A 14658-nucleotide genomic window follows, 5' to 3' on the forward strand; every position below is an offset into this window, starting at 1 on the left:
AATTTGCTATAGAATCAAGTCATTTGTCGATTAGATTTTTTTTCTATGATCTGGATTTTGGTCTTGCATCCCCAAGATATCTTTATACATGTTCCTCTATCTACATTCATGCTAAGCTTTGATTTCCTAAAGAGCAAGATATGGATACAGAAGTTTCCTGAAAATGGACAACCCAATAAATAAGATATCTGCATGTGTGTGTCCATCTCTCTTATCTTAGCACAGTTTTATGGCTAATTATAAATACATATGAACAATATTTATTTTGTATAATCTCCAAAAACCATGCATATGTCTTTTAGAAGCATTATCATCCCAAAATGTATCACTTATTATGCACTGTCTGATACTGACGTGATATGATGAATGAGAATGTCACTAAAATTAATGATGCAATATAACTAATGATGCAGTTATAACCCTTTTGACTTAGGTGTTTGTTGAAAGTTCTGAAACTTTGGATTACCAGATGGCCTTTACCGACTCTCATTTGTGGAAACTCCTGGATCGGCATGCAAATACAATCAGATTATTTGTTTTGCTACCTGAGCAATCCCCAGGATCTTATTCCAAAAGGACAGCATACCAGAAAGCGGGGGGTGATTCTGGTAATGTGGATGATGATTGTGAAAGAGTCAAAGGACCTGTGGGGAACCTAAAGTCTGTGGAAGCTATTCTAGAAGAAAGCACTGAGAAACTCAAAAGCTTGTCACTGCAGCAGCAGCAAGATGGAGATAATGGGGACAGCAGCAAAAGTACTGAGACGAGTGACTTTGAAAACATTGAATCACCTCTCAATGAGAGAGACTCTTCTACATCGGTGGATAATAGAGAACTCGAACAGCATCTTCAGACATCTGATCCTGAAAATTTTCAGTCGGAAGAACGATCAGACTCAGATGTGAATAATGACCGGAGTACAAGTTCAGTGGACAGTGATATTCTTAGCTCTAGTCATAGCAGTGACACTTTGTGCAATGCAGATAATGCTCAAATCCCTTTGGCTAATGGACTTGACACTCATAGCATCACGAGTAGTAGAAGAACTAAAGCAAATGAAGGAAAAAAAGAGACATGGGATACAGCAGAAGAAGACTCTGGAACTGATAGTGAATATGACGAAAGCGGCAAGAGTAGGGGAGAAATACAGTACATGTATTTCAAAGCGGAACCGTATGCTGCAGATGAAGGTTCTGGGGAAGGACATAAATGTATGTACTTAAAAAGGAAAAAGCTCCTTTAAATTTATACTCAGTTTATTTAAACTTTTAGTTTAAAAAATAAGCTAAGAGTTAGGTACTTTGTTCTAAGACCACCTGTATCTTCCTGGATTATAAGACTGTTCCCTAGCACCTTAGTTTTCACTTTTGATGGAGTTATAGTGAACAATGATCAGCATTCTTAGACCTGTGAAACACAATAGACCTTTGACAGTAATGATGTCAGAACTCTGATGAGATGTTATTTTTTAAAAAGAATATTTTAAAAGGGAAATAATTATGATAAAAATACTAAATAAAGTATTATGAAATAGTTTAAAAAGTAAATAATATACAAAAAAATAAAAAGGACACTTTAGAAAATGCCATACTCAATGTACTCAATGCCCAGAAAATTTTTTATCTCTTCTCTTTCCTCCATCCCCCAATGCAAACAACTCCCCTCTGACACCACCTAAAAAGTACATAACTAATTGAAAAAGTCAGAGAAAAGGAAAGGTGCTTTGGTTTTTTTAACTAATAAGGTCCAAATAACACTGGAAACATGTGACATTTACACATACAACTTGCAGAAACTCAAGTGAAAAAATGTGAATTGGTGGGCCCAAATGGAGACAGAGAAACTCTATTATAATGCTTTAAATTTCTATGGAGTTTTTTTTCTCTCGTAAGGCTCATTGACCTACATTATCTCATTTAGTTCTCATTAGCTGTGTAAAATTGATGTAAATGCTTTTCACTGTTGAAGAAACTGGCTTGAATAGGTTAAATAGTTTGCCTTAAGTCACAGAGCTAGTAGGTCACACTACTGGGATCAAACTTGGGTTTTCTGATTGTAAGCCTAGTATGTCTTCTACCACCTCATAACTACTACCACTGCTCCTTACTTTCCTCACATCATAGTAAAAAAAATTAGCTAGTAGCTACTGTGCTTTTTTACCATTTTCAACCCTGCAAGAGCATTGGAGCAATTAAAACTAGTTTCTCTTTTAGGCAGAGGTTAGAAATTGTGGGGAAGCATGGGAGAGGCAGTTACTATATTTCTGGCACTGTGTTCAAAGCATGATAACTATACTACCTCATTGAATTCACTGTAAAACTATGAGGTAGGTACTATTATTATCTACTATTGTCTTCTTTTCAAATGAAGAAATGGAGGTATGGAGGCTGACAGCTTGCTCCATGTCAAGGAAGCAGAAGAGATAGGGTTGGAACCCAGCCAGAGCCCACACTTTGCTGTATAGAACTAGAAATATATGTATTTGGAAAGAATTCCTGGACGTTTGTTTTTAATTCAACAGCTAAAATAAATAAATAAGTACTTAAACATATCAGAACATTTAAAGCTGTCAGATTAACTTATCATATATTCAGTGTCCATGTATTTTATCCATCTAATGTTTTATATTAGCTAAAAGTCAAATAATTGAAAAGGGTGCTTTTTCCTGCTTACAGTACAATAAAAAGTATATGATCTGTTTTATTTGTAACCCTAACAGGTTACTTTTACAGTTTTGTTTATGTTTTGTTTTTTGTGTGCTTAGGGTTGATGGTGCATGTTGATAAAAGAATTACTCTGGCTGCTTTCAAACAACATTTAGAACCCTTTGTTGGAGTTTTGTCCTCTCACTTCAAGGTCTTTCGAGTATATGCCAGCAATCAAGAGTTTGAGAGCGTTCGACTGAATGAGACACTTTCATCATTTTCAGATGACAATAAGGTTGATTAAAATAATTTTCAATAATTAGAGTCTTTTAAATGATAGAAATGAAAACATCTTGTACTACATTCAAGTAAGATGAACTAGACACCCTAAATGGATAATTTGATGTTTAGTGGTTATTTGTTGTTGGGTGCTTTTTTATTCATCTAAATGTTAAATGTTAACTGTGTCAGTTACTGTTCTAGGTGCTGGGGAATCAGAGGTAAAAGATATATCTGTTCCTAGAGCCCATTATCTAGAGAATTTTGGAAAACAAGCTAAACAGTGGGTGAGAATGGGTTGTTTGTTCTGCTGAGAAAGTACATCTAAAACATGTTTTTAATTTATAGATTACAATTAGACTGGGGAGAGCACTTAAAAAAGGAGAATACAGAGTTAAAGTGTACCAGCTCCTGGTCAATGAACAAGAGGTAAGTAATAAACTTAAGAGCAAGATAAGATCACTTTTATTAGTTATTAAAAACATACAATGCAGAAATTTTATTACTAGTCATTTCTTTTTATCTCTCTAAAGCAGAAGCGGGCAGACTTTTTCTAGGAAGTCTTTTAGTTGTGCAGGCCATACTGCCTCTGTCGTAGCTACTCAATTCTGCCATTGTAGCACGAAAGCAGACATAGACTATATGTAAAACCAATGCAAGTGGCTCTGCCCCACTAAAATTTTATTTATAAAAGCAGGCAGGAGATGAATGTTGCTCTCAGGTCATTTTTTGTTGTGCCCCTGCTCTAAAGTGTTGCTGCGATCATTGGAGTGAGGCAAAAATTTCCTGCTTTTCAAAGGGTATTTTGTTTACTGGGAATGATTGTATAATGAATGCTACAAGTGGATAGCACTTGACCTGTAGAGTTTATAGGTTCTTTTTGTGTTCAGAGCATCATTTTAGTATTTAACAAGCATTTATCTAGTGTTTACTATGTGCTCTAAGGGCTTTTAAGTATTATATTAACTCTTTTAAGTCTGTAATTACTATTTGTTATTCCCATTTTATAGATGAAGAAACTGAGGCAGAGAAGTTGAGTAACTTGCACAAAGTCATACAACTTACAAATAGTAAATTAAGGTTCTAACCAGGCTATATTTTTAGGGAGTAATCAATAACATATTTTAGTTCCTATAATACATAAGCCAGAAAAATAAGGCAAAGACCCTATTTTCATGATGTTTATATCTTATTGGGGACCTAGACAAATGTGAAAAACATATAAGGGGATACATTTTTCATGAAATAACTTTATTCATTCAACAAACATTTTATTGGGCACCAATCATATCTCTTATATGTGATCCATTACAATCATTTTGACTTATATGTTTCTTCCAAGTTTGGGTTTTGTAGATACTGTGTCTCTTGAGACATTTAATGAATGTTACTTGGAAAATTAGTATGCATTCCCCTTATTTTAGTCCATAAAGTGATTCCTTTTACATTCAAAATTATTATCACTTTAATACAAGAAGGGAAATATCAATTTGTTATTTTAATCTTTACAGTGACTTAGTGAGGAAGATACTGTCCCCAGTTTTATAGATGAGAACTCTGAGGCACAGAAATATTAAGTAAATTTACTCAAGATAACTAAGTTACTAACTAGTGGAGCCAAGATTTGAACCTAGGAAGATACTTTAGACACCTAAACTGAGGCCCATAATTGTCACAGTATAAAGTGCAAATAAAATGTCTTGTTAATCTTATTTTAATGTATAACTCAAGCTCTAATTATTTATGTTTCTAGCCATGCAAGTTTCTGCTAGATGCTGTGTTTGCTAAAGGAATGACTGTACGGCAATCAAAAGAGGAATTAATTCCTCAACTCAGGGAGCAATGTGGTTTAGAGCTCAGTATTGACAGGTAAAGTAAAATTATAGTGTCATCAGTGACTTGAAGAAAGAACGTGTGTCAAATTATATGGATTGGTGTGATTTTCTAAAATTAGAAGAATTAAAAATCCCTATAGTATTCAGAATTTTAGCACTGCAAATTAGTTTAATAGAACTAAGCAAAAGTGCTAGAGTTGTATTTAAATTTCCTCTGTAGAATACTACTAAAGCTGAAGTATTAGGAGCATTTTATTTTATTTTCCCCAAATTTTAATGAATAACCATTTGACTTAAGCATAATTAATTATTCCTTGATGTCAGATTTATGTCATTTTTCAAAATTAAAAATTTCAAATTATAGTACTTTAAAATGGCTTATCACATTTGTAGGTTTCGTCTAAGGAAGAAAACATGGAAGAATCCTGGCACTGTCTTTTTGGATTACCATATATATGAAGAAGATATTAATATTTCCAGCAACTGGGAGGTTTTCCTTGAAGTTCTAGATGGTATTACCAATATTTTTGTGGGGGGGAAATCACTTGGAAATGCTCTATAATTAATAGAAGCCTATAGTTCTTTTAGTCAAATAATGAGTTTCTTCTATCTTTTCTCTAGCTCCCATTTGCCTTTTAAATGTTCCCTTTGTGCTCTGATTTTTTAAAATATTCCTTCTTACAGGGAAGTTGCAATTTCAAGGTTGTATTTTTAGTACATTTTACAGAAAATTTTTAAAATATTTTCTTAGCCATGTTTGTTACTTAGTTTCTTTTTTTGTTATGGCTTATTTTGTTTTGAAGATGTGCTGTTGATAATTTATCAGAGATTTAGAGAACAATGACTAGTTTCCTAGGCTTTCATAATAAAGTACCACAAAGTGGGAGGTTTAAACAACAGAAATGTACTGCCTCTTAGTTTTGGAGGCTGGAAGTCCGAGATCAAGGTGTCAGTAGCGTTGGTTCCTTCTGAGGGCTGTAGGGAGAATTTGTTCCATGCTTCTATCCTAGCTTATGGTGATTTGCTGGCAGTCTTTGGTGCTCCCTGTCTTGTAAATGTACCATCCTAATCTCTGCCTTCATCTTCAAATGTTCTCCCTGTGAGCTTATTTATCCCTATCAAAATTTCCCTGTACATAAGGACACTAGTCACTTTAAGGCCTACACTAGTGATCTGATTTTAACTTGATTACCTCGGTAATGACCCTATTTCCAAATAAGGTCACATTGTGAGGTACTGGGGTGTTAAGACTTCAGTAAGTATTTGGGAGGGGGAGCCAATTCAACCCATAACAGTGACCTAGAGGAGGTACTTGTGTTTGTCATACCTCCTGGTGTTAGCAACATTGGCATATTTAAACTATTATTTTTCAGAGGAAGTAGTGGGAGGAAAGTTGGCTTTTAGGAGATGATATCAAGGGAAGCAATGGGTTTTCTATATATATTCTTTTGTGACTTTGCTGTCACTTAGAAAGATTTTTATTTTCCTTTTTTTCCCATAGAAATTAAAATATAAGTTCTGAATGTTTCTATATATAATTGTGATAGTTTTCAGAAGGCTCAGTAATACTAACACTTTGCCTATTTCAGGTCTAATTTGATTTAAATTTTAATGGTTGAAATTTTGATTAAATGACAAGTTATGGAGAGACCAGGAAAAATCAGGGTACTGTATGCAGTTGTGTGTAAGGAAGTGCTTCAGGATGTAATTTCTTCTCTGAGTGTCTGGGGCCTTAGAGAATAATTACTGTGTCTGGGTAGGCCAGGAAGAGATCATGAAGAACACAGAAGTCATCCTTCCTAGGAAGGATTGATTATGTGTTAGCAGAGATGGGTTAGCCAGATAATGTTATTGAAAGGCGAGTGCCTGCATCAGTATCATTCCAATATATATTTTAGCATCAAATAGTTGAGTAAGAAGTAAGTTGTAGAATTAAATCTAAGAAGCATTTATTGACCTGTAATTTGCCAGGCATTGCTAATCCTTAGTGCTACAAAAATGAATAAGCAACTAGTGATTGCCTTCTAGATGTACATAGTCTGTGGGTGGACCAGAATCGAAACCTGTAATTCCAAAATGATAGGTACTAAGGACCAAATCAGTACAATTTGTTCTTATATATACCAGAGAGAAAGGTAACAATTGAGCTGGGTTTTGAAGAAACGGTGAATTTTGGGATATAAATTTTAAAGAGAAGAATTAATGACAGCCTGAGTAAATAAAGGAGGTAGAGTGAAGACAGTGTGATTACAATTTTAGATTGTGGATAGTAGCCAATAGAGAAGCAAAGATCGGAGATCCAGAGAAGAGAGTAATTGGTAGAGCAGTGCTCAGCAGGAGTCAGGAGAGAATGGAATTAGGAATACTAGTGGAAGCAGAGCTTGCAGAAGAGTTAGGAATCATCTTCTGAGACTGGAGGGGAGAGTAAATATTTCACTCTCAAACACTCCTGGGGATAATTGGTTTCTTGTATGCTCACTTTGTCAGAGTAACACTTGAAGTAAATCCTTTTGTTTAGTCAGGCATAGGAAAAGTCAAATTAGAAACTCTAGAGAAAATACTCTGCTAGCCTAATCTTGCATGTTCATAGGAGTGGAGAAGATGAAATCCATGTCACAGCTTGCAGTTTTGTCAAGACGGTGGAGGCCCTCTGAGATGAAGTTGGATCCCTTCCAGGAGGTTGTGTTGGAAAGCAGTAGTGTTGATGAGTTGCGAGAGAAGGTAAGTTCATTTTTAACAAAATGAGCTAGTATACATTTTGTATTTTTCTCTGTATTGCCTAAGAGGTATCCTAGGAAGTGACTGCCAGATACTGACGCAGCAACCTTTTTTTCTTTTTCTGTCACATTTTATGACACCTTGAATTACACATTCTAGTTGTTTCTTAAGGCTCCTGATGCCTTGAAAAATGACATTGGCTTCTGGCCATTCAGAAGTGGACCCTCACTTTCTGTTATTTCGATCAACTTTGTCCTAAGTAGTTAGGATTAGTTAGAAGTTACCAGAGTAAATTGCTGTATGTATTAAAAAAAAAAAAAAAAGAAAAGAAAAAGAGAGGGAGGTAAAATTAAATAAGAGAATCTAGATGAAGTTCTCTTTTGAATGTTTTATTTATTTTTTATATATATATTTTATTGATTTCAGAGAGGGAGAGAAAGAGAGAGAAACATCAATGATGAAAGAGAATCATTGATTGGCTGCCTCCTGTACGCCCCACACTGGGGATCAAGCCTGCAACCCAGGCATGTACCCTGACTGAGAATTGAACTCAGTTCACAGGTTGATGCTCAACCAGGGTCATGCCGCCAGGCTGAATTTTTTATTTTAAAGGTGAGAGTTCTAAGGATCTCTGGGAAAAGAGTGAAATATTTAGAAGCAATACTAGGACAACTGGCATTTTGGGAAAAAAATTATTTTGATACTTTACACTAAACACAAAAATAAATCATAAATGTATTAAATTTATACTAAAAAGTTAAAGTGATAAATATACTAGATGAAAATATTTTTATAATCCTGGAGAAGGAAAGATATTTGTAAGCATAATACAAAAGGCTAAAAAAAAAAGATATATAAAAGTTAAATCTTCTGCACAGCCAAAAAAAATTTTTAAACAACTGATAAAGTTAAAAAATAAGAAAGGAAAAAAAATATTTGAAACATAATATATGAAACATTATGTCCATAATTTATAAGGAGCCCACTACATTAATAAGAAAAAGATGAATAATCTAATTTTAAAATAGGCAAAGTACATGATTAGGCAATTTGTTGAAGAAATACAAGTTAAAACAACAGAATTTTCACTTCCTATAATTGATGAAAATTTAGAAAGTCAGTAAAAACCTAAAGTCATTAAGGTTAACAGGAAATATCATACACCTTTTGTAAGTGGTTAAATTGATATAATTTTTTTCATGGTTCAGTTGGGCATGTGCAATTCCACATGTGCAATTCCACATCTAAGAATTCAGTTCAAAGAAATATTTGCAGAAATATGTCAGGATATTCATGGAAGTGTATAGTATAGCAGTGTAACTGGGAAAAATTTAAAACAGGCTCAATGTCCACATCAGTTGGCAATAAAATAGTTCAACTATTAAAGAGAATACAGTTACTCCATATCCTATTCTTATAATAGAATAATTATTCATATAAAATAAATGTATTATATAGAGATGTTTTATAAATAAAATTTTATGTATTAGAAATTTTTGCATATAGTTTATATATGCATAGGAAAAGGTCTAGAAGGAATATACTAAATTGATATTTCTGGGACATGGCATTTGCAGAGCAGATAGATGAAATAATTTCACTTTCTCCTTTTTTTCTAATTTTTTATATCAAATGTATATTACTTTTTTTAAAAAAAATCCAGTTATTTCTATGTTGGTTGGATGAAAGGAAAATAACTTTTTAAAGTAAATTTATATTTTAAATGAACTCATATGATGTTTTCTTTTATAGCTTTGTGAAATCAGTGGAATTCCTTTGGACGATATTGAATTTGCCAAGGTAAAGCCCTGAGAATGTTTGCATTGGGTAACTAGTAGGCATTAAACATGGTTAATGGCCTGGTTTATTCCTTCATTCTCCTTAGGGTAGAGGAACCTTTCCCTGCGATATTTCTGTCCTTGATATTCATCAGGATTTGGATTGGAATCCTAAAGTTTCTACCCTGAATGTCTGGCCTCTTTATATCTGTGATGATGGTGCAGTCATATTTTATAGGTAACATGCACAATGTTTTTGTTATTTCTAATGATATAACATTTTTGTTTTGCATAAATGTCGTTTTCCATAAATACCTTTACTATTGTTAGAGCATCTCTGACTAATAGAAATATAATGAGAGCCACACATTTCATTTTGAAATTTTTCTAGTCGCCATATTTAAAAAAATAAAAAGAAACAGGTAAAATTAATTTTAATAAAATATTTTTAACCCTATATGTCCAAAATATTATGATTACAACATGTAATTAATATAAAAAAGTCATTTGTGAGATATTTTGCAGTTTTCTTGTAGTAAGTCTTAGAAATACTGTGTATATGCTATACTTCCAGCACATTTTAATTTTGATCAGGCACATCTACAAGCAATCAGTAGGTATACGTGGCTACTGGCTGATATGTTGGATAACACAGACATAGAGGACAAAGGAGTCATTGGAGCTTGGCAGATACAGGTTTAAATTTAGCTTTGTTATTTACCTAACTCCTCATCTGTAAAGTGGTGACAGATTTTATGAGAATTAGAACTATTATTACATTTTTGAAAACTGGCACAGTGCTTGTTATTAAATAGATGTTCAGAAATGATAGCTGTTATACTAATAACATGGAAATTGTGCCAGTTTTAGAAGTGAGTGCTATACTAATAAACACATTAGAAATTTACAACATCTTAGTATATGAGATTAATTTCATTGGTGACATCAGATTTTACTTTCTCACTAAGGAGCATTATAGTATTCAAGCATAATTTAACAGAGGCAGGTAGCTATATTGGCCTAATGCATCATTAATATTTTAAATGTAGGGATAAAACAGAAGAATTAATGGAGTTGACAGATGAGCAAAGAAATGAACTGATGAAAAAAGAAAGCAGTCGACTCCAGAAGACGGGACATCGAGTAACATACTCACCTCGGAAAGAGAAAGCATTAAAAATATATCTGGATGGAGCACCAAATAAAGATCTGACTCAAGACTGACTCTGCTAGTGTAGCATTTTCCCTGGGGGATTTGGTTTTAATTAGACGGTTCACTGCTACTGTGTAGTGCCATTATGGCCGGACATGGTTAGGGGTAACCCCGTGACACCAGCACTGATTGGACTGCCCTTCACCAATCAGAAGCTCAGTGCCCAATGGGCCACTGTTTTGACTTGGAATCATGTTGTGCACTATAGTCAAATGTACTGTAAAGTGAAAAGGGATGTGCAAAAAAATAAAAACAAAAAACAAAACCTGCTACTAGAAAAGGGAAAGGGGAATGAGTAAATGTCTTTTTTTGCGGACAAATGTGCACATAGCCGCTAGTAAAACTAGCCTCAAACAGGATGCTCATAGCTTAATAATAAAAGCTGTGCAAAGGCCATGAATGAATGAATTTTCTGTTTATTTCACTGATACACACATTACCTCATTGACAATTCGTAAGTAAATGCATCGTGTGTTGACTCTTGGAAAGCAGCAAAAACAGGAGCTGAAGAAGGAAATTCTTAGAACCAGCCGTACCCAGTAAAGAATTGTGAATTTGTGTTTTCTTGTTTCATTTTTTGCGAAGTATAAAGAACATTATTCTGGAACATCAAAACATTTCCCTTAGACTGCTCCCAGCAGATGGCAGCTCAAATTGCTGAATATTGTAATTATAACTGTACTTAAGTTATGGATGTAGACAATACATTTCACTCGTTCATTCAGCATGTAAATATAATTGATCCTATTGAGTTATCCTACTTGCAGTTCACCTATTTCCCGTGGTTGTTCTTTTCACATGTCATTCATGATGTACATTTGTGTACATTGAGAAGTATAGCAGTCTGTAAATGTATTCCTCGGTGAGGTTCCTCAGTGCTGGGTCCCATACGGTTGTATTTGCCCTTGTTAATGAGGTTTTTCTGTTCAGCTTCAGTTTTATTTCTTTTTGTACATTGCTTTTGAAAATATACTTCAAGTTTGAATCTTCCAGAACCTTTGTAAATCCCACTTTAATTTTTGGAGTTGATTTGTAGTTACACGTAGCTTAACTTTGGGGAAATGTCTTAACATCGTGTTGAATAAACTTGCTAGTAAGTCAGGTCATAGCACAGGCTGATGCAGTCAACATGATTTCATTGCAGAGTCGATTAGAATCGGCAAGTTTTTGCTTTGCTAAATACAACTATTCAATGAACACAATTATACATACATTTTGAAAATGCCATCTAATTTATAAAAATCAATAAAAAGGTTTTGGTAAAACTTTTTCATGCCAGATGCTGTTTACAACAATGAACATGCCAATAAAACATTTGTTCATTCTGTTGTGTTATTTTAGTCATTCAGCTTTTATGGATGAAGAATCTGGGTTAAGAATTGATTTGTTTTCTTTAAATATAACATTTTGTAATGTTACTGAATAATTATTTCATTTCTATGATAACGTATGTTTACAGTAAAGTTCTCATAAGAGATGAAAAGATGTTAATATTTAACTTTGGAGGATCCTGTCAATATTACAAAATCAGATTTTTACCTTTTTCCTTTTAAGAAATAATAATTAGAAAACAATATTAGCAGATGTTGGCTCTGCAGTTTCAATATAATGACTTAATATAGCTTAAAAGTCTCTTGGCATTCATAAGGATAAAAATCTTTTCTAAGGTATTTTTCTGGCTAATTTTTATTCCATGTAAACTATATAGCATTCTGATCACTTTGAAGTAGTGTTCGAGTTTGCATTATTGGAATTGGCAGTTGTCTCAGAGGAAAACTGGGAACGTGGTGGTGAGTTGTCTCTCAGGATCACTGACTTTCTTTGGTCCATACAGGCCTGCTTACTTGGGACGTGGGGTTAATAAACGGGGTTTCTGATTTCAGGGACTGACTGGGGCAGAGGAGGCTGATTTGTAAACAAAACTAGCTGTGATCTTGTTTGATTTGGTTTTGTTTAGTGTTCCTATAAGAGTAAATGGTAAAATTCTTCTCATTCTGTGCCTTCTGCCCTGATTTTTGATTTGTGTTTGCTACTTTTAGTTGCAGGCATATCACAAATACCAAGAGTAAAGAAAATTTCATTATAGAAAAGAAAAAGTTTAAGCTCTTTTGTTTTTCAGTACCCAATAGAGTGAAAACACAATGTTGCACTTAGTAATTTCAGTAAAGGGGATGGTAAACTTTTCAAAATGAACTTGTGATAGAAACAGTAATTTGTGTAAGGGAGATAAATGTGTGTCACACCACCACCACCTCCCCCGCCTCCTCAGATTCAAAAGATCAAGTGAGCACCTCTGAGGCCAAGAGGCAGAGCATTAACTGTGGACCAACTGCCCACGGTGGGCAGGCCCGGAGCCTGGTTCGCCGGCTGAGTCTCTTGAGGCTGAGACAGGCCGCAGGCAGTAAACTGTGATCCTGCTTCCACAGGCCACACCGCGGTTTCAAAGCGCTTTTACTGTGCGGCAGATGGGCTTGTGTCAGCCAGGACGCCCTGTGAGAACCAGGCACGGACATTTCTGAGGCAGGTGTTAAAGGCGAGGAGGAAAAGCTACGCTTTCAAGACCATGCTGTGGTTAGCTGCTCTGTACAGAAGTTCGCTAGTTAAAAGTCCACTTCAGAAACTATGGAAGGGAAAAGACGGGATAAAAATGGTGAGTGAAGGAGGATCTACAATAGAATTCTACAGTAGAATGTTTGGTGATCTCTTTTGTACTGTAATGGAAAGTACTTTAAAATTCTGAGAGAGCAGGATGAACCTGTGCCACAGCTAGAAAATGGTCAAGTAGCTATTGGTTGCCAGGCTGCACTGTTAGGAATGGCTTTGTGACACATCTCTAGGCCAAGAGAGAAAGAGAGAGCAACAGGCTTACAGTGTGGCCTGAGTTAAATGAGTGCACTAAATCTGGAAGTGACCTGTGAATGTATGGAATGCAATAAAGTCTTTTATTCTGGTTCATTTGGCTACTGAAGTTCTCCCTCTGAATTTTGCCCTTTGTTCTGCATCGAGACCCTACCCAGCTCTTTGTGCTTATGACTTGCAAATTGTAGTCTAGAGTACATGGAGTAGAGGAGAATCTGAATTAGCAAGTTTTTTGTTTGCTAAATAAAACTTTTTGAAAAACAAATCAATACTTGAGTCAATAGCCATCAGAAGGCCATAAATTCTTAAACGCAAAATAGTGTGTATGTATAGTTTTCTAGGGTTTTTTTGTTTAAATCAGATTTATAAAGGAGTTTGTTGTCCAAATAAACCTTGTAACCACCTAGACTTAAGAGTACATGAAATCGTGTCCCTTCAGTGTCGTTCACCTGGGGAAGCGGGGTGCTGTAGTCATGTGGTTAGATACAGTGTTCATTTTTAAAACTTGGCTTTGAGAAACACTCAAGAATACTGGACAAAACCCAGAGTGTATTAAAGCAAGTGTGAGCGTTTAGAAAAAAATGCAGCAGTCAGGGGCAAGTAAGGAGGGCAAACAACATGGGCAGAATGCTCTGCTCTCCTGTCTGCAAGAGAAGCTGGCCTTCCGACTGGTCATGGCTGAGAAGTGACCCCCTCCCCAGGGAACTCCTAGTGGGCCCTGTGGCCTGGCCTGAGAGGTGGGGACGATACTCATGTGCTTTCCCTGCTCCCAGCCTGCCCCTTCCCCTGTCCAGATCTCTTAGTTTTCCGCCTCTTTGATAATGCTTAAGGAACCCATTTAATTACGGAGTATCAACTTGAGATACAAATATGCAGTGGTAACTGCCAGCCCTGTGTGCTCTATCAAATGCAGTTTCCCACTGGAGTCGCTGTCATCCAGCTCTCAGTGCAGTCCTGTAACTTAAGTCACTTGGCATTTTTAAAACAATCTGATCTTGCTAGTCATTCGATTTAAAGCTTCCCCACCACCAAGCACAGTGCCCCTCCTTGGGGTGCCCGGCTTGGAGAGGAAGTGGGGGGGCAGTGCTCCGCTCTCCCCACCCACTCTTCCTGCACCAGCTCTGACTGGAAGAGGGGAGGGAGGAGGGTAAAGACATCCCCTCACACTGCAGCCTCCTGTTGGTCATGGTGAGGTTCCTGTCGCCTTTCGTCCTGTCTATTCATTCACTGCGAACAGGTGCCCAGCAAGTCCTACCAGACGAGGACTCAATTCCAAACAGCACTGGAGTTTATGAAACTTGACTCTTGCCAACCTCCTGCTGGCACGAGGC

The 14658-nt window shown here is 35.7% G+C and overlaps 1 protein-coding gene across 2 annotated transcripts in view; it reads left to right on the forward strand.

Annotated features, from left to right (window-relative positions):
• USP47 (ubiquitin specific peptidase 47) overlaps positions 1-13592 on the forward strand; it is a 99883-nt gene extending 86291 nt beyond the window's left edge. For both annotated transcript variants that reach the window (XM_080688537.1, XM_080688536.1), the window contains 9 exons: positions 434-1211; positions 2765-2940; positions 3273-3353; positions 4678-4793; positions 5153-5271; positions 7350-7480; positions 9230-9277; positions 9363-9493; positions 10305-13592. In XM_080688537.1, coding sequence (XP_080544663.1) covers positions 434-1211; positions 2765-2940; positions 3273-3353; positions 4678-4793; positions 5153-5271; positions 7350-7480; positions 9230-9277; positions 9363-9493; positions 10305-10479 — 1755 coding nt within the window. In that variant the 3' untranslated portion in view covers positions 10480-13592. The remainder of the gene's footprint in view (positions 1-433; positions 1212-2764; positions 2941-3272; positions 3354-4677; positions 4794-5152; positions 5272-7349; positions 7481-9229; positions 9278-9362; positions 9494-10304) is intronic.
• The last annotated feature ends 1066 nt before the right edge of the window (positions 13593-14658 follow it).

This window comes from Plecotus auritus, assembly GCF_963455305.1.
Source record: "Plecotus auritus genome assembly, chromosome: 9".
Classification (NCBI taxonomy): domain Eukaryota; kingdom Metazoa; phylum Chordata; class Mammalia; order Chiroptera; family Vespertilionidae; genus Plecotus; species Plecotus auritus.